We start from the raw sequence: 23,383 nt of genomic DNA, 5'->3' as shown, positions 1-23,383 counted from the left end.
GCTTAATTAATACAATGGCAATATCTTTGTAAATAAGCGTTTAATAGAGAAAAGAAGCTCGATCGGTGATCACTAGTATTTCTGACCAAAAATCGATTTTTATATGCAAATATCAAAAATTCTTAAATCGTCTTTATCTTTGTAAATAAGTGTTTAAAAGAGAAAAGAACCTTGATCGGTGATCACTCATATTTCTGACAAAAAATCGATTTTCATATTAAAATCTCAAAAATTTCTTAAATCGTCTATATCTTTGTAAATAAGCGTTTAATAGAGAAAAGGAGGATCGGTGATCACTTGTATTTCTGAACAAAAATCGATTTTTATATGAAAATCTCAAAAATTCTTAAATCGTCTATATCTTTGTAAGTAAGCGTTTATTAAAGAAAAAAAAGATCGATCGGTGATCACTCGTATTTCTGAGCAAAAATCGATTTTTATATGAAAATCTTAAAAAATTCTTAAATCGTCTATATCTTTGTAAATAAGCGTTTAAAAGAGGAAAGAAGCTCGATCGGTGATCACTCGTATTTCTGACCAAAAATCGATTTTTATATGAAAATATCAAAAATTCTTAAATCATCTATATCTTTGTAAATAAACGTTAAATAGAGAAAAGGAGGTCGATCGGTGATCAGTCGTATTTCTGACCAAAAATCGATTTTTATATGAAAATATCAAAAATTCTTAAATCGTCTATATCTTTTTAAATAAGCGTTTAATAGAGAAAAAGAGTTCGATCGGTGATCACTCGATTTCTGACCAAAAATCGATTTTTATATGAAAATATCAAAAATTCTTAAATCGTCTTATCTTGGTAAATAACTGTTTAATAGAGAAAAGAAGCTCGATCGGTGATCACTCATATTTCTGACCAAAAATCGACTTTTATATGAAAATATCAAAATTTCTTAATAGAGAAAAGGAGGTCGATCGGTGATCACACGTATTTCGGACCAAAATTCTATTTTTGTATGAAAATATCAGAAATTCTTAAATCGTCTATATCTTTGTAAATAAGCGTTTAATAGAGAAAATTAGGTGGTCGATCGGTGATCACTCATATTTCTGACAAAAAATCAATTTTCATATGAAAATCTCAAAAATTCTTAAATCGTCTATATCTTTGTAAATAAGCGTTTTAATAGAGAAAAGAAGCTCGATCGGTGATCACTCATATTTCTGTCCAAAAATCGATTTTTATATGAAAATATAAAAAATTCTTAAATCGTCTATATTTTTGTAAATAAGCGTTTAAATGAGTAAAAGAGGTCGATTATATGAAAATATCAAAAATTCTTAAATCGTCTATATCATTGTAAATAAGCGTTTAATAGAGAAAAGGAGGTAAATCGGTGATCACTCATATTTCTGACCAAAAATCGATTTTTATATGAAAATATCAAAAATTCTTAAATCGTCTATATCTTTGCAAATAAGCGTTTAAAAGAGTAAAAGAGTTCGATCGGTGATCACTCGTATTTTAGACCAAAAATCGATTTTTATATTAAAATATCAAAAATTCTTAAATCGTCTATATCTTTTTAAATAAGCGTTTAATAGAGAAAAGAAGCTCGATCGGTGATAACAGGAATTTTTGACCAAAAATCGATTTTTATATGAAAATATCAAAAATTCTTAAATGTCTATATCTTAGTAAATAAACGTTTAAAAGAGTAAAAGAGTTCGATCGGTGATCACTCAATTTCTGACCAAAAATCTATTTTTATATGTAAATCTCAAATACTTAAATCGTCTATATCTTTGTAAATAAGCGTTTAAAAGAGAAAAGAAGCCCGATCGGTGATCACTCTTGTTTCATACCAAAAATTTACTTTTATATAATTTTTTTTAAAAAATTCTTAAATCGTCTATATCTTTGTCATAGTTGGGGGTAGTGCACTAAATGTTGATTGAAATCAGCATTGCACTATCACTCACTAAAATTGCCAAAAAATTAGTTTTCACTATTTTTTATCAGCTTTAGTGATAATGCTTATTTCTTAATTAGCACTAAAAAAAATAGTGATAGTGATAATTTTTGAACTATCACTAAACGAAGATTTAGTGCAAAAATCTGCACTACAATTAATTAGTGCAAAATTTTAACCTGCAATCAAAAAAAGCTGCATTAAACATACTATCACTAAATTTTCAAAAATGAGTAGTAATGAAATTGTTGAATCCAAATTCGAAAAATAAACATTTTAAATATTTTTTGTTATTTTTAATGAAATATTAGTCTTAAGTTTTAAATTAGTGTACAGAAATAAACTTAAACCATTTTGAACTTAAAAATTTAGTGCACAATTTAAAGTTGCACTCAAATTAGTGCATAGAAAAAAAGTTGCAATAAACTAATGATTGCATTTTTTTTAAATCAACTAATTTAATTTTGAGTGCAAAATTTTTTAACTCACTATCACTAATGTTTAGTGAGGCTGCTAATTTTCAACTCATCACTAAATATGAACAAAATGTTTGCACTAATTTTGCACTATCACTAAGTATTAGTGCAAACTGCAAAATTAGTGCACTACCCCCATCTATGATCTTTGTAAATAAGCGTTTAATAGAGAAAAGGAGGTCGATCGGTGATCACACGTATTTCTGAACAAAAATCGAGTTTTATGTGAAAATCACAAAAATTCATAAATAGTCCATATGTTTGTAAATAAGCGTTTAATAGAGAAAAGAAGCTCGATCGGTGATCACTCGTATTTGTGACCAAAAATCGATTTTTAGATTGGTACTTTTTTATGATAAGTACCAATTTTTTTATTCTTCAGCAAGGTTTTTATTTTAGTTGATTAGCTGCACTGATAACAAATGTTATTTTTCAATGTCGCACGTGACAGCAAAATATGCGACAATGCAAGCAAAAACTCACAGTTATTTGCAATCACATATTTTATGCATTATTTCTTGACTTTTTGTAACCTCAGAAAGATTTTTCATAATCACGATTACGAATGTTGGTATGCAAATAAAATTCTATAGAAATAAGTTTCATATAAAAATAAATTACACGATCTAATTTGATGACGATCATAGCTACTTTCGAAAATAACTCACGAATAAAAATTATTGAATTTTAAAACAAACATATTTTTGCTTATTTATTCAGCGTATTATGGTCGGGCTTGACCAACTATACTTTCTTTCTATACTATACTTTCTTACACACATCCTTAATTAACCAACCAATTTTGACAAATTGACCGAAACCGAACGATCTTGAACAGAAAAGTTTTTTACAGGATGCTTAGATATTATATAATCCTTTATTTCACTTTAATTATCTTTTATGGCACCTGATTTTTTTCTTTTTTCTCTCCAATTTCATTTCTTCTCTTCACTTTAAGTTCACACTGGGTTATATTTCTTAAGGGTATCACTATGGATCCTATGGGTCTCCGAGTAGAAGTGTACTTCTATAGTGCACATCCCTTCAAAACTATTTATCTATTCTTTTAATTACATTCAAACTGGTTTCTCTTTTAAAATTCCATAATCTATGAGTTTCCTAAATTTCGGATTAGGCCGAAAAAAAGTAAAATCTATATATTGAGTTATTATGTTTGTAGATCAAGATCGATTATTTATATAATTAATGGTAAGTGAATTTGAACTGCGACAAATGTCAGTTACTATTATATGTAGTTTATAACTTTATTGGTAAATTATGTTCACATAACAATTATTGCGAAGGACTATTTTGGCCTACAAAAAAAAAAAATCCTCAAAAATATTTAAAATAAATTGTTATTACAACAAAATGGCTTGAATGATTTTCTTTTGCCATAAAATAAACACAACTTGTTAAAAGGTGATAAATAATTTGATGTATGGAGAAAAATATTTTGTATTTTTTTTCTTAAAAAAAATTTATATATTCCAATTCAAACACCCACATTCATTATCAAAAAAAAGAAGAAAAACCGAAAAAGAACAAAACTGTATATATGCAAGAAACACACTAATGATTATCATAATAAAAATATATGTAGATCGTATTTCTATAAACAACATTTAAAAATATATGAATATTTTTAAATATATTTTTGAAATATGAAAAAAAAGAAAAGCAAAAATACTATTAATTCGAATACATGTAATATTACAAGAAAATCGACACAATTTTGTTTGACCTACATTTACGAAAATTATGTATGATGTTGAAAATATGTATATGGGGAACTATTTAACGCTTAGTTAAAAGATGACCTGCCTTGGAAAACAATAGATATGAAAATATTTGAAAATACAAATATTCCAAAAATTAGATTAAATTAAAAAAAAAATAAGAAATAAAAAAATGGAATACATTTCAAATACAAAAAAGCTTTGTTAGATACACACAATTAGCAGGGATCTATTTATAATTTTGAATATTTTAAATGAAAAGCAAAAATACAGAGAAAATTATGTAGAGAGAGAAAGATCAATGAGAGAATAAAATTTAAGGAAATTTTGTGTATGTGTTTTCAAATGAATGAAATGAAAAGAAAAATCGGAAACAAGGTGAATATATATATTCAAATATATGGAGGTTTCTTGCTATAATACATATATAAGACACATGTATACATATAGAGGGAAATCGGTGAGGAATATATATACGATTTGGGATGGTATGGTATGGATGTTTACAAACACACTTATGCATGAGTTCATATATGACGACGTCTAGGAAAATGAGTAGGTGCAATAATTGGGAAGTTTTACGAATTTCTGTAGGAAGGAAAATTTCTATGTGTACCATCTGATGAGAGCAAATTTAGGGGGAAATTATTTGTTGTTGGTATTAGCAGTTGTTGGTATTAGCAGAGATTTTGAATGAAAATAAGTGAAAATGGTTCAAAATATGCACATACATTGAAACGTTGTTTTTTTTCCTGTGTGTAAGTGAAACGAAATAATTTTTTTGCGTCGGGGGCTTTGTGTGGCTAGAAAGTTGGTCTGCATCAGTGTTCTCGGGGTTTTGACAGCGTATAGTGTGTGTTGGAACGCTAAGGTTAGTTGCTGTTCTAACAGCAAAAAAATCAAAGGATAACCTCAAAAAATATTTTATTAAAAAAAATATTATTAATTTAAATATAATTTAAAGACCAAAGAAACAAATAATTTTTAACAAAAAAAATATATACATCTACCTAAAAAAGAACTGTAAATTATTATCATATATTGAAAAATGAAATTATAATAATAATTTTATAAAAATATTACAAAAAATAAAAAAAATAAAAATTTAATAATTGTGCCTATATGTGTGTGTGTGAGAAATAATATTTAAACAAAAATAATAATAAATTAAAAAAACAACAAATTAAATTAAATACAAATCTATTAAGAAATGACATAATAAACTCATTTAACAAAAAAAAAGTATTGAAAAACTTTAAAAATAGACTTAAAATTAAGTCCACCTATTTCAAAAAGAAAAATGTCATAAACAAATATTTGAAAATAACGTAATATTTAAAATATACAAAATAGTGTTTGTTGTTATTGCCTTAAATTGAGAGTGTTGATATTTAAAAATACATAAAAACTACATATATATATTTGAAATTTTTACAAATAAGGCATTTTGTAATCGAATCTCTACAACAACAAAAAAAATACTTTCAAAATGTTATGAGTGTGTGTATATGTTAATATTTGTATATATGTAGACATATACATATACAAAAACATATACACTCTTACGCACACGTACACACACATACATATTACTCACACACATATAAGCACAACTATAAAAAATATTTCAAAAAAATATATTGAAAAAAAATTATAAAATTTAATAAATATTTTTTGAGTATCTCATAAATTGTATTGTTAAAGGTGTTTGAAAATATATACACTATTTGAGAATTTTGAAAGAAAATCTATGCACATAAAATAATTTGTATAAATAAAGCTTTTTTGTGAGCTTTCCCTATATACTCTATATATTAAAATAAACAGCCTTGAGTTTTACGCCCACAAATCTCATATTTTCATTCAAATTTAAATTATGATGAGAATTAGGAAAACATTTTTAAACTATGAACTTTTTAGAAAATTCAAATAGTATTTTTTAATTTTTTTATAATAATATATGTACTTTTAAAAGCTTTTTGAATTTTAATGTACTTTAAAAAGCTTATTTTTGAATTTGATTTTAAAATTTTCGGAAATATTTTTATTAGAATTTTCAATACAGTTTGAAAATGGTTACATATTTGAAAAAATTTAACATTGATAAATTTTAGATATTTTGAAAATTTTAACTTCCTAAACTTTATTTAGTTTTATAATGAATTATAAAATAGGTTGGCTTTCGAACTTTGTTCCAAATAATTTAGATTTTGTATTTTTGGAATCTTTAAAAAATTGATTATTTATGCATTACATTCAAAGCTTATTTAGAATTTAAACCTTAAGCGATTTTTAAAAGCACTTTGAATGGACTTTGTTTTAAAAATTCAATTCAAATCTTGTTTCGGGTGAAAACTGTTCAAAATATTCATTCTAATCAGAATTTTGAATGGAATTTATTTTTATGAAAATATGAAAATGTTTTTAATATCAATTTCCATACAAAAGTTGTAAAATTTTCTGTTTTGTTACAATTCTCTCAGAATACTGAGATAAACCTCAACTATTTACTTTTGTTACAATTCTCTCACCGTCATAAAGTTCAGAATACGGAGATAAACCTCATTTTGATTGAAATCTGTTTAAAAAATATTAAAAGAATTGAGGCTATCAGCGCAAAAGTGGTGTAACCCCAAACTATTTACTTACTGGTATATTCAACTTTGTTATATTATGCTCTGTGAAAAAACGACTTTTTTAGTGGAAACTGTTTGCTATTTGTACCAGAAAACCTTATTCATTTATTATCTGAATTATCCAGCCTGACCTTTCCTTAACCCTTTTTTCCAATTTATCGCAATTAAAATTACCTATATTGAAGTTGTTAGCACAAAAAGTCATTCGAATCGCTATGAAACCCCAAGTGATGGAGAGAGAGTGAGCGATAGTCAAATGAGGAGAATATATACTTCATTTATGGTGTACAAATTGCAAAATTCCATTCAAAAATGTATTTCAATCTTTTGAAATCATATTTAAAATTACTTTTTAGTTCATAGCGGTTCGAAGGATCATTATGAAGTGAGCCCCAAGAGAGAGACAGTAGATCTGTAGTCAAATAAGGAGAACTGTCACTCGCTCATTGCAAGTAATACTCGTATATAAGCTTTTAAGTGCAGTAAGTTTAAATACATTTCCAGAAAAGTATTTATAGAACATTTATTTACCGGAATTCAAACAGGTTGCTAACAATTGATTTTTTTTTTCAAATTCGGCATTTGACTTCAAAGATTTGATTCTATAAGAAATCAAACGCTATTCAAACGCTATTTCTTTAACCTTTTAAAATTTAAGATCTTTATCGACCCCTTTTGTAAGAAAGTTGAATTACTTTTCTTACTCTATTTTCTCCCTCTTAATTCAATCCAGTTATTTGGCATTTGAACTGAATTTAAATAATCAAAATTCAATAACAAGAAAGGTGAGTTAATTTTCTCACTATTTTCTTTACTCTGCCTTAATTCAATCTAATACCTTGCCATTCGAACTGAATTCGTTTACTCAAAATATTTAATTTCATAAAGTTCTAAATACTAGTTAACACTCGGTTCGAAGGACCCTCAAATAATATAAATAATCAAAATTCAATATTTTCTAATAGTTTTTAATTGGCCGGGAATCATAAATATTATTTAATTATAAAAGTTATGGGTTAAAGCAGTAAACTGACAGCTGTAAATAACATAGATTTACATATCCAAGTCGCTTCTCATCGAACTTCAGAGCAAAGTATTAAAGATGAGTGATTTACTTTATGTAAAAGTTTTACGTCAAATGTTAGGCAGAGATGCCAATAATTTTTGCATATGAGTTGCAAATCATTGGCTCGTTGATGCACAAATTTACTGCATTTATAAGAGTGTTTGCGAACACAACTAATGGTACACTTTGTTTGCATTTTTAGCATTGGGAATATTAGAATAAAAGTTACAAAAGTAACAATTTCCAAAACTTCAAGAGTTCGAAAGAATATTGAAAGTCCTCATACAAACATATATTTATGTATATCTGTACTATTGATCACATGCTGACATTGACCAAATGTATAATAAATTTTATATATCAACTCCTACTTTAATAAAAAATACTGCTAAAAACCCTAAAATATATCCATACAAATTCTGTGGAAAAAATTGTTAAATAGGTATCATTAATTATTGCATTTTAATCTTACGATTTCATTTAAAAATATATTCAAAATGGCCTCAATAAATAGCTAAATATATAGTGGCCTAATATTACTTACAATATCTATGAATACATAGTTAACCCATTTTTTTTATTTAGAATTTCAAATAAACAAATAGTCCAAAAAAAAAATAGAAAGAAGAGAAGAAAAAACGCCCACATTGTTATTTGAAAAAGTTTAAATTTAAAATATTGATATATTTCCAAATCTTCATATGCATTTAATCTAGGCAAAAGTTATTTTTAAAACATAAAAAAAGCTTTTTTTTCATAAAAAACAAAAAGCTATTTGTATGTATTTATGTATGAGCTAATAAAAATTGGAGAAAAATGTGTGTGGGTAAAAAGAATTTTTTCAATTGGGAGGCCAAATGAAATGGGAAAATAAATGTTTGTTTATATTTTGTTTACTAAAAATAACAAAAAAAATAAACTGATAGAATTCAGATACTTTAAATATTTGAGTAAATAGTTTTTTAAGTGTAGAAATATACAGCAGGAGATCGATCAGGTCTAAATAATTTTATTTTTCTAGAAATTTTTGTAAACTTATGGATTTGTATTTGAATAGAATTTTTAAATTTTATTTTGAAAATTTTTTATTAAAACCATTTTTGTTATAATTTTGTCATTGTCATAAAGTTTAGTGATAGGTGGTAAATTAAAGTTTCAAATAACTTATTTTATCGGCATAAATTTTCTTTCAAATATTCCGTAAAACTTAATAATAATATGCATATTAAACTTTTACTGATTTATTAATAATTTAATTTATTCTTTTCATTTTCTTGCAGTGTTATATCTTCTTTAAATTTTTCCTTCCCGTTTAGTAGTTAAAAACAAAAAACACAAACATGGATGCCATCAAGAAGAAGATGCAAGCGATGAAGCTTGAGAAGGATAATGCCGTTGATAAGGCTGATACCTGTGAAAATCAAGCTAAAGATGCCAACTCCCGTGCCGACAAATTGAAGGAGGAGGTACGTGATTTGGAGAAGAAGTTGGTGCAAGTTGAAGCCGATTTGATTACATCCAAGGAACAATTGGAAAAGTCCAACCAAGAATTGGAAGAGAAAGAGAAATTGTTGACCTCCACCGAATCCGAAGTAGCCACTTTGAATCGTAAGGTACAACAGATTGAAGAAGATTTGGAAAAATCTGAAGAACGCTCAACCAGTGCTCAACAAAAGTTGTTGGAAGCTACCCAAGCTGCTGATGAAAACAACCGGTAGGTGTTATTATTATCTAAATCGAGTGATTTCAAAATCGCACAAATTTTTTGCATTGTAAATTCGACAATGTAAATTCGTTTTAAAAACGAAATCGTTACTAGAATTCGATTTACAGTATTAATGATACGAGTAATTTTGTTGACATAAAAATCGTTTCCAAAACCACAATAACTAATTGACCACCTTTTTTAATCACTGTACTTCTTTGGTTAACTGTACTGATGTCATCAGATTAATTAAAAATTCTTAGGAATTATATTCAAAATATTAAAGTTTATTATTAGGTCAAGGTTAATTGACCAACACAAATGAAATAAATTTGCGAATTATTGTTTGAAAGTCATGTTTTGTGGATAAACAATTTGTGTGGCATCGTTGCCAACCGTTTGTATTAAAAAATGGCTGACATAAAGCAGTGATGCCAAATATTTATTTTCGAATGCCAAAAACGTTTACTAAACTACAGTAAAGTAATATTACTTAATTTTCAGAAGTGGTTGTGAATATATTTCACCAATTCTTTGATTTTTGGCAACAGACTTAGATTTCTGACAATCAATTTGCTACTGAAACTAAAATTAATAAATTAACTTTTGACATTTACAGTATGTGCAAAGTATTGGAGAACCGTTCTCAACAAGATGAAGAACGTATGGATCAATTGACCAACCAATTGAAGGAAGCCCGTATGTTGGCTGAAGATGCTGATACCAAATCTGATGAAGTATCCCGCAAGTTGGCCTTCGTTGAAGATGAATTGGAAGTTGCTGAAGATCGTGTCAGGTCCGGTGAAGCCAAGATCATGGAACTTGAAGAAGAATTGAAGGTAATTACGAAAATTAAAATAATATCATCAAAAGAACAATTATATAATTTGTTGTATTTGAATAAAGGTCGTCGGTAACTCCTTGAAATCTTTGGAAGTATCCGAAGAAAAGGCCAACCAACGTGTTGAAGAATTCAAGCGTGAAATGAAGACTTTGACCGTCAAATTGAAGGAAGCTGAACAACGTGCTGAACATGCTGAGAAGCATGTCAAGCGTCTTCAAAAGGAAGTCGACAGGCTAGAAGGTACGTTTTTCTTAACAGTAGTCAGTCGGGGTTTTTTTTATAAAAATTTTTTAGGAAAAACAGAAAATTTCGCTTTGAATACCACTAACCATGGACAAAATTTTTTTTATATAATTCTCTATTTTTTTTATTATTTTTTTGTATATACTTATATTTTTATAATTTATTTTTATTATAAAAATATGCTAAAATGCTTTTTAATATTATTTAACCAAAAACAAACATAAAAATGCCTTTTGCAGACCGTCTCTTCCATGAAAAAGAAAAATACAAAGCAATCTGCGATGATTTGGACTCCACCTTCGCCGAACTTACCGGATATTAAAAAAAAAACAAACAATTCAAACAAATTACAAAAAAACACACTGCATATTGTTCTACACAAAAAGACAACAAAACACCAAACAATTTACACTTACAAATCTTTATTCCCACTTTTTTCAAATTCTGAAACCTCAACTCTATTCCAAAACGTGTTGGAAAGATGTCCTCTTTTTTACCCTACCAACCCCCTACCTAATTTTATTAAACATTTACGTTTAAACGTTTCTTTATTTTTTTTTCCACGGCCATGTAAATACTTTTACTAATTTATTTTCATAATTTGTAAAACAATTACATTATTATACATATTTCGGAACCATACAATCCATGCATACATACATACTACACATTATATATACAATTTTGTGCTTTTATCCTTCAATACATTTTTTTCTCTAAGTGTATATATCAAACACAAAACACACTTAAAAAAAACGACATTGTAAAAAGAAATTCAAAACAGCGTTTATTTAAAAATAAAACAAACAAACCAACCTGACCTGACCTGCCTTCTACGATTCTTGTAAATTAGAAAAAATATCAACCAACCATAGTGAGGTGATTGAATTATCGCGCCAGTCAGTTACAAATATTATAAATATTTTGTTGTAAGCCTTTATGTAATTTATTTTTTTATATATATATAATTTTGAGTTGAATTTTACTATTTTCTTTTAAATGTTTGATGTGGCATGATATTGATTCCAAACAAAAAAACACCCTTGGTCACACAATAAGCACACGTTAATGTTTTACTGATTATATTTCTAATTTTTCGTTTTGTAATTTACCCGAATTTTATTATTGTCATATGAAAATTACATTGAGTTAATAATTTGACAACTCTTTTTTTTTTGAATATTTGTAAACTCATTTCAAATTATAGTTTACAATTGTAAGTTAAAATGTCGCCATTTTGAAATAATAATGTGAGAGTGAGAGTAGCTTGACTGTAACTATGTTTATGTTCAAAATGCTGCCATTTTGAAATAATGATGTGAGAGTGTAGCCTGACTGTAACTATGTATATGTTCAATATGCCGCCATTTTGAAACAGTAATGCGAGAGATACAGTAGCATGACTGTAAATAAGAGATAGTTATAAATTATTTAGATAATTTATTGCATTTTGTGGAAAATCGTCTGTTTTTGTAGGTCTAAGAAATACAAATTTTACAGACATACCAAATTGTTGACATTTTCATAAAAATCCCCTGATATTAAAGGTTCAAAATTAAGAAAATTTTAAATGTTTCAAATTGGAAAATCTCCATATCAATCAAAGGTACGACACAATTAATTCTTAAATCAATTACCAAAATGAAATTAATGTCTTAACCATAACATTAATGAATCATGTACGAATTAATTCCTAGGCATAATTCCTTAGTACTCCAAATTCATTCCTTTAAGAATTCATTCTTCAGTGAATCATTCGAATTTTCTTAAATTCCATTAAATTAAATTTTTCTTCAATTCAAATCTATTACAAAAAGACTGAAGATAATTCTTTTTCAAATTAAAAACAAAACTAAATGAAGAAAAAATATTTTCATTAAATTTGTATTAGATTTCAATTAACGAAAAATTAATCATTCAAAGATTGAATGAATTTTATTATGTTCAAGGTGTATTAATAAGGCGAAGTTACGAACGAACACAGCTGATTATTATTTGTTTATTTGTTCATATTTTTTGTTGACATTAAACCATTTGTTGGCAAGGCTGATTAATACGCCTTGCCCATATTTTTATAAAACTTTTAACTCATTGATTTCGTCACAGTAATAAAAGAAATTTGTGTTCCTCTTTTTTAAAAGAATTTTAAATTTTTCAAACAAAATTGAAATGTTGACATAAAACTATATGCAAAAATAAACCAATTTTTGTTCGTGCATTTAGAAACTCGTCAATTTTATAAAAATAGACAGTTAATTCCATTATGAATTAATTCAACAACGAATGAATTATGTTCAAATAAACTAAAGAATTTGGTTTTATGGAATGAATTGTTGAAATTTTTAAATTGAATAATTTATTATCTGTAAGTGAAAGAGTATTAAACAATTTTGATACACTTTAAATCAGGCGAGGATCGAAAACCGAAAAGTTTTAATATAAAAAAGAGAAAAATGTAAAATAAATTTTATTATTTAATTTTCCACCCAAAATGGTTGGCCTGGATCCGTGCCTGCTTCAAATGGAAATAAATTCAAATTCAAAGTTTGAATATCTTTTTTAAGTTAACATTTTTTGTGATTTATCTGGAAGTAAAAAGACAAAACTTATCAGAAAATTATTTGACAATTCATTTCAGATCGTTTTCGAAATTGTATCTAATTTGTTAAATTATTCGTGTATTTGAACAACTATCCGGTGATTCAGAAAAACTGTTCTGGTCTGATAAATTATAAGGTTTTCAGATAATCGGACAACCTTAAACTAATTTCTTAGTTAAGAACTCAGATGAAGTAGTAATAGTGGCTTAAAAATGTACAAAAAAAAAAGGGAGAACTGAACAGACAATTGCGCCGACCAAGTTTCACGGTTGCGGCGGACTCTAAAAATGTAAACGGCGGCACAAAATCGGCTAAAGAAAAAGTATTCAAATTGTAAAAAATTTATAGCAAATACGGTGGCTATTTTCCAGCCGACTTAGGCTGATAAATTTTCGGCCGGGTCGGATTGAAGCCAAACACGGTGGCTATTTTCCAGCCGACTTAGGCTGATAAATTTTCGGCCGGGTCGGATTAAAGCCATTCGGCGCACTTCTCTGGGAGTGAAAGTATAGAGAAACCAAAAATAGTATTCAAAAATTTTCTAATGACAATTTGTCAATAATAATATGTAAAACCGAAAAAAGGCTCTACTAAAGGCGCTGTGTAATCCTACAACAAAAAAACACATTCAATACTTAATAACACACATATTTGTGTACCTTAATTCCTTCTAATTAATAAAATAAGTATATATACCAAAACCCAAAAAACCTATTCAAAGAAACCCACAACTTAAGGTTTCCTTTTGGATAATAAGAAATTTAAAAATGAAAAAGTAAAATGTATGGAACACATTTTTCATGGTAAATGTTTCTTTAAGTGTATGTCTACTTTTATTTTAAACGTTACCAAAAAGCACTGAAAGAATAGTTCTGCACTAATTCAAATATATTTTTGTCACTAACCCAAAAAAAAAAATGAAGAAAACAAATATTGTTAAAGCACCACTACACAAATTTTTTTTAAATGTTATTTGTCTATTTCTTATTATAAAACATTAAAATTAATTGAATTTTTTCTCTCTTCTACCATTTTTATAGACGAATTGGGCATCAACAAGGACAGATACAAGTCTTTGGCCGACGAAATGGACTCCACATTCGCCGAATTGGCTGGTTATTAAATTGTTGGTCTCTTTATAATTTGAATATGTTTTCCATCATCTTGTAAAAAAAAATAAAAACAAAAAATCTAAAAAATACAAAATTTAAATCTAACATCAACAAAACAACACAACATCATCTTCATAAGATACCATCACACTGCATGATGCTCCCAGCAGAGCAGCACACACTCGGCACACATCCATACATCCCTCGAATACTTGACTGCTCCAAAAGATTTTTGTGAACAAACAAACGGATCAATTCAAAATTTTTTCCGGCAGCAGCCTTAGTTATTGCAAAATGTATGTGTGTGTCAGTGTGTTTCTGCAAGTTTTAAATGTGAATTGAAAATGCCAAATATCGATAATAAACTTCTTTTTTTTTGGAAAAAAACTCATAATTTATACTCGTACATATTTTAAAACAATTTTTAATTTTAATTTCATCTTTTTTTAATTAAAAACAAAAAAAATACCAAAAAACAAACAAAAAACCACCATAATGCTATTTATTTTCAAAACAAATAATTATACATTATTTTAATAATAGTAACTAAAAAAAACCATTATAAAATATAACAATTTATATTTTTGTGTACTACTATGAGGGTATAAGAGAGCCACCATGACGAGAGAGCTGTCAAAAATATGTAATTAAAGGTAGACGAAAGAGAGTTATGTATAATTAAATAAAAAAGAGGGAGAGCAATTTGAAAATTTGTTTAAAAAATCCAAAAGAAAAGAAATATATGTATTAACCATTTAAACATCTAAATTAGAAAACTATAGTTTAAGAATAAAAAGCAGTAGAAGGTAGAGTATATAAAGTTGGAGCCAAGATTATTATAAAGACTTTTGAAAACCTATCTTATAATATGACATTTCATTCAAATTGGAAAAGCTTATGAAGTTGGAGCGAAGATTATTGTAATGATTTTTAAAACCATATTTTATAATATGACATTTCATTCAAATATGAAAAGCTTTTACTATGAACACAAGATAGATACTACTAATGTTAAAAAAAACAAGTAAGAGTGCTATATTCGGCTGTGCCGAATCTTAAATACCCTTCACCAAATTATACTTCAAAATTTTAATTTTTTTTCCAGTTGTTTTTTGAATTTTTTGGAAAAAAAAAATTTTTCGATTATTTTAATTTTTTTTTTTAAATTTAAAATTTTTTTTTTTTAAATTTAAAATTTTTTTAATTTTAAAATTTTTTTTTTTAAATTTTAAATTTTTTTTTTGTTTTTTATTTTTTAAAAAAAAAAATCTGGTTGAAAATTTTTTTCCCGATTTTGACCCATTGTAGGTCCAACTTTCTATGGTCTTATATACGTCGTTGCAAATGTCTTTGAAATATCTATCATTAGATATCCATATTGTCTATATTAATGTCTTAGTAATCCAGATATAGGTAAAAAAATAGGTAAAAAATCGAGGTTGTCTTGGTTTTTTCCTCATATCTCAGCCATTTGTGGACCGATTTTGCTGATTTTAAATAGCAAAATTCTCGAAAGCATGTCTGACAGAATTATTGAAGATTTGGATCCCGAAGATATCTGGGGTCTTCAGAAAACTGATTTCAACAGACAGACAGACGGACAGACAGACAGACGGACATGGCTTAATCGACTCCGCTATCTATAAGGATCCAGAATATATATACTTTATAGGGTCGGAAATGAAAAATGTAGAAATTACAAACGGAATGACAAACTTATATATACCCTTCTCACGAAGCTGAAGGGTATAACAAGCAAGAGTCTTATATTCGACTGTGCCGAATCTTGTATAGTCACAATCAATATGTGACAATAAAATATTTTTCTGATATGGGGGTTATATGGGGAGTAGGGTCAATTATGGACCGATCCTCACAAAAGTTGGTACAAATTTTAGGTTCATATAAAACTTTTTATATCCAATTTCATCATGATATTAATTATTGCAAGACAATTATGAATGTTCAAATCATTTTCTGGGGGGGGGGGACCTTGTATGAGGAATATGAACAAATGTTGTTCGATTTTCGCCATACTTTACAATATAATTTCAGAGTACTTAGAACTAATTTGTGCAAAATTTTATCAGGATTGCCGCATAGTCAACATATTTATGAGTGCTTAAACAGTATTCCGGGGGACATTTGTATGGGGGCTCATTTTCAATATCAAACAAACCTAATATACAGAAAGGTTTTCACGGTAGTTTGCAACGAAGAGTGATTTCCGCTAATATATTCTTCTAAACATTGTTATTTTGCGTAACATAGACAAATCGTGATCATGGTAACTGTTTAAAAGAACATTGATTTATAAATCACGTTCACTGATACGAAGTTCTTCAAAAATCACGGGATCTGTAGTTTATTTTCTCATACAATAACTTAATTGTTTGGCCCCGATGTGTGGCTTGCAGCGCTGTCTTGCTGAAACCAAATATTGCTAATGTCAACTTTAGAAAATTGCCTCCGAACGTGCCTGATTAACTGGGCTTTTCGAATATAACGAAGTGATAAAGAAAATGTTCACAATTTCGTAGATTTTCACAAATAAAAACAAGTAAGAAAGTATGGTCGGTCAAGCCAGACCATATAATACCCTACACTAAGTAAAAGAGCAAAAACATTTTTCTTTTAAAATTTCAATAATTTATATTTTTGAGTGATTTTCGGAAGTGGGCCTTATATGGGGGCTCTGACCAATTATGGACCGATCGTAACAAAATTTGGTGACATGAATTTTGTATATATAAAACTTATTTGGAGCGCAATTTCTAGAGATACATTTATAAATTAAAAATTTATGACCGATAAAGTCCAATTTCGGAAGGACATTTGTATGGGAGCTAGGTGAAATAATGGACCGATTTCAGCCAGTTTCAATAGGCTTGGTCCTTGGGCCGAAAAAATAATACGTACCAAATTTGATCGAAATATCTTCAAAATTGCGACCTGTACTCTGCGCACAACGTTTACATGGACAGCCAGCCAACCAGACGGACGGACATCGTTTAATCGACTCAGAAAGTGATTCTAAGTCGATCGGTATACTTTAAGGTGGGTGTTAGACTAATATTTTTGGGCGTTACAAACATTTGCACAAACGCATAATACCCTCCCCACTATGGTGCTGTGGGGTATAATTAGTTGTACACGAGAGTAACGTTTCATGGTTAAAAGTTGGTCCCAAGTTTGTACTAAATAAATGTCAAAGAACGACTGCTATATTCATTTCATTACATGAGTTATTTTATTGTAATGGTAAGTAATTTAGATTAAAATGGGGTGTGATATTGACAATTTTTTTAGATTAGATCTTGTTTTGGAGATATACCCTTAATTCGAAAATTACCTTTAAGTAAGGCTTAAACATTTTTTTTAATCTGCGTAGTATTTCCAATTTCTTTCCGCATTTTCCAATTTTTTATGACGTTTTAAAAAATAAAAATTTCGAAATTTTACTAAAAAATTATTATTATTTCAACAACGACTGCGCAGATTTCGGTTTTTTCAGTTTATTCAATAAAGTAAACAGTTTTTGAGTTACGCGAATATATGTTGTGCAACCTCCTCCATTCTCGAAATAACGGTATATCTCGAAAAAAAAACGAGCTAACCTAAAAAAACGGTTAGCACCACTGAATTCAGGTGCCCCTCTTGACAGAAAAAAATGTGTCAATTTCGAGCACAGTGTAATTATCGAATATCTAGAGAACTATTAAAGATATTGCTTGATCATTATTCGTAATAGAGATACATCCAGCGATATCAAAATATGTATTGAGGGTGCTACCTCCTATACAAAGTAAATATTAATTATTGAAAATCGACAGTATTTCACAGGATGCTTTTAATCATCATACGTATTGGGTGTTTTTTCGGAATTTTTCAAATATTTAGCTTTTATTTTGAAACATTCGTACAATATAAATTTAGTCAAATGACCATTTGCCATCATTCTGGCAACATAACAACTGAATAAAGAACTGCATATCTTTTGAGGCCTAGAACTAATCAAGTCAATATCGGATACTCTGTTCTGAAGTGAAGAGTATCCCAGAGAGATAGAGTTCTGCATTGATCGAAATAAACAAATTCGTATGGTACCCAATTTTCTTGATTTTTGATGAATGCTGCTACTCGCAGACGTTTTGGAAATTACTGCTTGAGTAACTCCCAATGATGTTGCAAGTTCTTGTCTTAATCTTAATCTTCATGGATTAATGCCTCCAATTCTTGGTCTTCAAACTTTTTTGGACGATCTTTATCTTCCGTGTCAAAATCACCACATCTGAACCGCACAAACTGTCTCTGGCACGTTGAAACCGATGGAACACATTCACCATAATCTCTGGTGAGCAATATGACGATTCGTTGGTGCTAATTATTAAAGATTATTTTTATGCATGTAAGAAATATTTACTTTTTTAAATAAAAAACATGAATTTTAAATGAAATACATATAGTTTGTCACCACAAAATAAAACGGAACACAGTCATCCTATATTAAATATATGGGCAGTTAAAAAGGTCACTTAAATTGTACACATACTTTTTGTGGTCGTTTATTCCAATTTCCAAGTATGTGTTGGGTTGATTTACTGATAATTTGTTGGGAAATCCCTAAAACATATGAATGCGTCACAAAACTTTTCAATGAAACTTAAAAAAAATATGGTAACAGTATTTGTATGGCTTAAATAAAGACGTAAGTATAGAGTATAGTTAACAGGTAACTAAACAAGGTAACCCAATAAACATTTAAATAAGCATGTATAAGAATGACAAAGAAGCAAGGTAACTGTTCAGTTACTAACGATTCTACCAGAAATTAAAGAATAAATATTACAATAGATGAAAGGTACATATCAGTAATTTATTCTAACTTAGTTATTAAACATTATAGTGCAAACAACAAAGATTTTTTGCTTCGAATATATCGAATTTTGTGCCAACAAAGCGTCATATGCGAGAAGTTTTGCTTTACTTCTTTAATTTGAAAGAAGTGCCGCCGATGCATTCATCGGTTTCAAAGTGTGAGATATGGTTTGTGCGGTTCAGAAGTGGTGATTTTGACAAGAAAGACAAAGATCGTTGGGAGCTACTCAACCTGCAATTTCAAAACGTTTGCAAGCAGCAGTATTCATCAAATAGCAGGGAAACACAAATCAAATCGTTGTAATTATTTTATGCAGTTTTTCTAATAAACTACATAATATATACTTTTTACATCGATCATTCATTGATAAAAAGACAAAAACAAATGATTGCCTGTCAGAGTTCTTACAAAAGTTTTAAGATTAATGTTTGATTTCATCAGGTCAATGAGAGTTGTTTCTAAATATTCAACCATACATATTAAATGTTACATTATTTGGGAAAACATCAACAATCGGAAATTAATGGAATTGCGTAGTTAACTCCATTTAAGGTTCTCAATAGATCTTCTAGGTAAAGCTAGTGTATTTCAGACTGGGATATTGACGATCTGGTACTACGGTAATGAGATGTCTTGGGACTATTCAAATTGAAGTTATAAGGCACTATCTTCAGAAGGCTGACAATAAGTGGCACAAAATTAAAACATGTCTGAAAACTATTACAATAATAATATACTATGAGAAACGCAATATAAAACTATTGTATATGACCCGGTTATCTAGGCGAACGGTAAGCAATCAAGTTTCCTTTAAGAGTTATTGCCGCAGCAGGACCGCGGAAAGTTATAAACTTCCTATGTGAATGACCTTCTCTTCATTTGATAATAGGTGCGTTCGCGTACTTTCCAGTAAAAAATATCCAGTAACTTTATTTTAGAGAGTAAAAATAAATTACTCTCAATCTGAAAAATATCCAAAAAAAAAGTTCACGAACAACAATTTGTAAAAATAAGTTGTATTTTATTATAAATCAATTTAAAACGTTTGTTTTATGTTATTTTACTTCTTTTCTTTGCAAAACATGTAAATTGTATTAATTTCAACTTTTTAGTTTTGTTTACATTTGCAACCATATGTTTTAAACATATTTCTTATGTTGATATTTTTACTGGACAAAAAAATGTCCAGTAAAAAATATCATGTTCTCTATCTATGAACTGTCACTTTTAATACTCTCTCGTTACAAGTTTTTAAAAGTAAACGAACGGAATCTCGTAACTTTCAGTGATAATTTGTACAAATTATTACAAATTATCAGGTACGCGAACACAACTAATATGTATATTGATTTATAATCTTATTGTATACCTGAGTGACAGTATGTAATGGAAATCGATCGGTTTCAAAACGAGTGAAAAAAGTGTATTGAATATAGTTCGATTTCAAGTACGGGTTATGATTTTCTTTCAAATTACATCCTATATTACAAATATCAAGCAATTTAAAATAATTTAGTCTACAAATGTGATGAAAATTTATGGTAAAATGATGTCAATTTCGAATTTTTAACGAAACTTATTGTTACGTTTTAACCTTTTCAAAAAGTTTGTTTATTTCCTTTAAATAAACCGGATACTTTTGATTGCAAATAAAAGCCGTTTAGTAGTTTGAAAATTGTAACAACTCTTTATTTATTTAAAAACGTACAACAACAGAATTAAATAGTCACTCAATGTTTTTTTATACACGTTTATAAATCCGCAGAAATACAGACACACTTTATAATGTACACGAATTCACAACTGTCTAGAGTTTTCTAATACATACACCATCTGTGGTGTACTTTCTACAATGTTCTTTAACTGAATATTCGAATTCGAATATACGGTCGCAGCAAACAGCGTTGCCAACTTACGATCAATGGTCAACTGAAAGCTTTATTCAATGTTAATAATACCCGCAGATATGTTACAGTTTGCTATTACAGCACTGCTATTTTAAAGCATTATGCTACTTTTTTAAATCAGCCGTTAAAATCGTTATATTTGAATTCAAGTACAATTTCGTAACATTATAAATTCAACACAACCTTTTTCAGTTTCAAAGCGATTCTTTTTCAAAATCGATTTCCATCACATATGTATGTACCTGTCAGTCTTGATACCGTTTCACCGATTTCATTGAGTGTTGTGGTTTCGTCAAAACAACATATTTTATAAAGGATGGGCGAATTTGAGGTTAAATTTGCTGTCAAATGATGAAATGTCAAGAATTGAGCTGTCATCCGTTGACATTTATTTAGTATAATCTTTAATAGATTTTAAACATGGAACGCATTGGAACATTTGTTACGCATAAGAAAGTTAACGGTCGCGTAATTTCTCTTGTTGACGTTAATTGGCCGTCCTGTTCGGGTAATTTTATTCTGAGTTCATTTGAAACACCAGGTTTACAAGAACAGCCTGATGGTCTGAATGTTGAAATTCGGCGCTGCCGAGGTATGAAATTTTTGCAAAATGTGGTTAAAAATTTTGTGAAATGCGCTGACGTCTGTCGAGGTGATAGAAGTGGGCATTTGCTGACATAATTTACCTTTACTAGTTCACATATTTCTACACTACACTGGTATAAATAAAACTAATTTTTGCAACAAAAAAATGTGTTTATAAGCCTAACCTCAAATTCCTTCGTAACCTCAAATTTGCCCATCATGTAATTAAAAGTTTCAATTGTCATTATCGTTAAAATAACCTTAAGCCTTGTTTAAAACTGAGAATTCATAATGCAAATATCAATACAAGTTTAATACAGCAATTTTCATTCAAAATCAACCATTAAAATGTTTACTGGGAGAGAAAGAGGCCATCGAAAACAAAACAACTAAAAATTTACACTTAAATATGAATTTTAAATTAATTTCAAATAAAAATAACTAAATATTTAAATATATGTGGGCTGATGATGGAATAATTGCAAAGTAAATAAAGATTCAGGGTCTTTTTCAACACAAATAAATCATAGAAATAATAAAACATTTGCTTTCTAATCACAGCTGAAATATCAAGAGATGTAAATCTTTTTTTTTTGGGAAAAACTATAGTGTGTTAATACTGGAAGAGCACTGAAATGATAAAAGGGCTTTAAAACAAACAGAGGGACTTACATATAACAAATAACAACATCATCACCGACATTATTAACAAGAAATATCAATAATACTACAATGTGCATGTTTTAAAAACCAGCTGGAGAAAGTTTCAAAGTTTTCGCATCAACACCGGTATTAAACAAATGTTGGTAAGTAAATTTACAAACAAAAAAAAAATGAAAAAAATAGTTAAGAAACTACTGCTCACCACCAATCACTGCTCTGTTAACTGAAAAATAATGCGCATGCGTGCAGTTGACTTGAAACAGTGAAGAAATAAACAACACAATACGAACGAAAAAAAATAAACAAACGGAACGGAGCAACAGAGATTTTGAAAATAAAAACGCACGAACCCACAAAAAAAAACATTAATAATAAGGAGTGAGATCGAAAAATTCTTAACATACATATATGTTTATAAAAAAGAAACCACTAAACTTACAGCTTTAATTTTTTTTTTATTTGATTGAAATTATTATTACAATTTACAAAAAAAATTATTTTTATAGTTTTAATCACTAGTGATGAAATTTTGAACCTTTTTCGGAAACCCTTCCATTAACGTTTTTATAGTGCTTTCTGTCACTTTGCTCGAACATGTAGTCCATCTCCGTTTAAAATCTACCACACTTTTGGACACCTTTTTTGTACTCTTCAATTCTCTTTTAACAAGAGCCCAATATCTCTCCACTGGCCTTAGCTCCGGGCAGTTTGGAGGATTTGCCTCTCTTGGTACAAATACCACATTATTGTTCTTGTACCACTCAAGGGCTTGTTTGCCATAGTGACAGGATGCCAAGTCAGGCCAAAAATAAGTGGACACATTATGAAGTCTTATGAATGGAAGCAGCCTTTTTTGTAAACATTCCTTGATGTAAATTTCGGTATTTATAGAGCCCGTTGTAACAAATGAGTGGCTTCTTTTGCCGCAACTGCATATTGCTTGCCATACCAAGAACTTTCTGGGAAATTTTGTCTGCTTTTGGGTCCTAAACTTTTC

General features: G+C 28.5%; 2 protein-coding genes across 2 annotated transcripts in view; one reads left to right on the top strand and one right to left on the bottom strand.

Moving 5' to 3' along the window:
• LOC135960158 (zinc finger protein ZFP2) overlaps positions 1–23,383 on the bottom strand; it is a 63,373-nt gene that overhangs the window by 26,643 nt on the left and 13,347 nt on the right. The window lies entirely within an intron of this gene.
• Tm2 (tropomyosin 2) lies at positions 4,875–14,599 on the top strand. Its single transcript, XM_065506388.1, has 5 exons — positions 4,875–5,017; positions 9,129–9,562; positions 10,173–10,392; positions 10,460–10,637; positions 14,281–14,599. The coding sequence occupies exons 2-5, from the start codon at positions 9,189–9,191 to the stop codon at positions 14,361–14,363; spliced, it is 855 nt and encodes a 284-aa protein (XP_065362460.1). The 5' UTR covers positions 4,875–5,017; positions 9,129–9,188; the 3' UTR covers positions 14,364–14,599.

Source organism: Calliphora vicina, chromosome 1 (assembly GCF_958450345.1).
Source record: "Calliphora vicina chromosome 1, idCalVici1.1, whole genome shotgun sequence".
NCBI classification, from domain to species: Eukaryota; Metazoa; Arthropoda; class Insecta; order Diptera; family Calliphoridae; genus Calliphora; species Calliphora vicina.
The sequence above is the reverse complement of the archived record's forward strand: the minus strand, read 5'-3'. Positions and strand labels throughout refer to the sequence as shown.

What these genes read in the sequence shown, in the direction of transcription:
- Tm2 (XM_065506388.1), top strand. Translation starts at nt 9,189, where the DNA reads ATGGATGCCATCAAGAAGAAGATGCAAGCGATGAAGCTTGAGAAGGAT. An exon ending in GCTGCTGATGAAAACAACCG is followed by an intron (nt 9,563 to 10,172) that starts GTAGGTGTTATT and finishes TGACATTTACAG; the next exon opens with TATGTGCAAAGTATTGGAGA. An exon ending in GGAAGTCGACAGGCTAGAAG is followed by an intron (nt 10,638 to 14,280) that starts GTACGTTTTTCT and finishes CCATTTTTATAG; the next exon opens with ACGAATTGGGCATCAACAAG.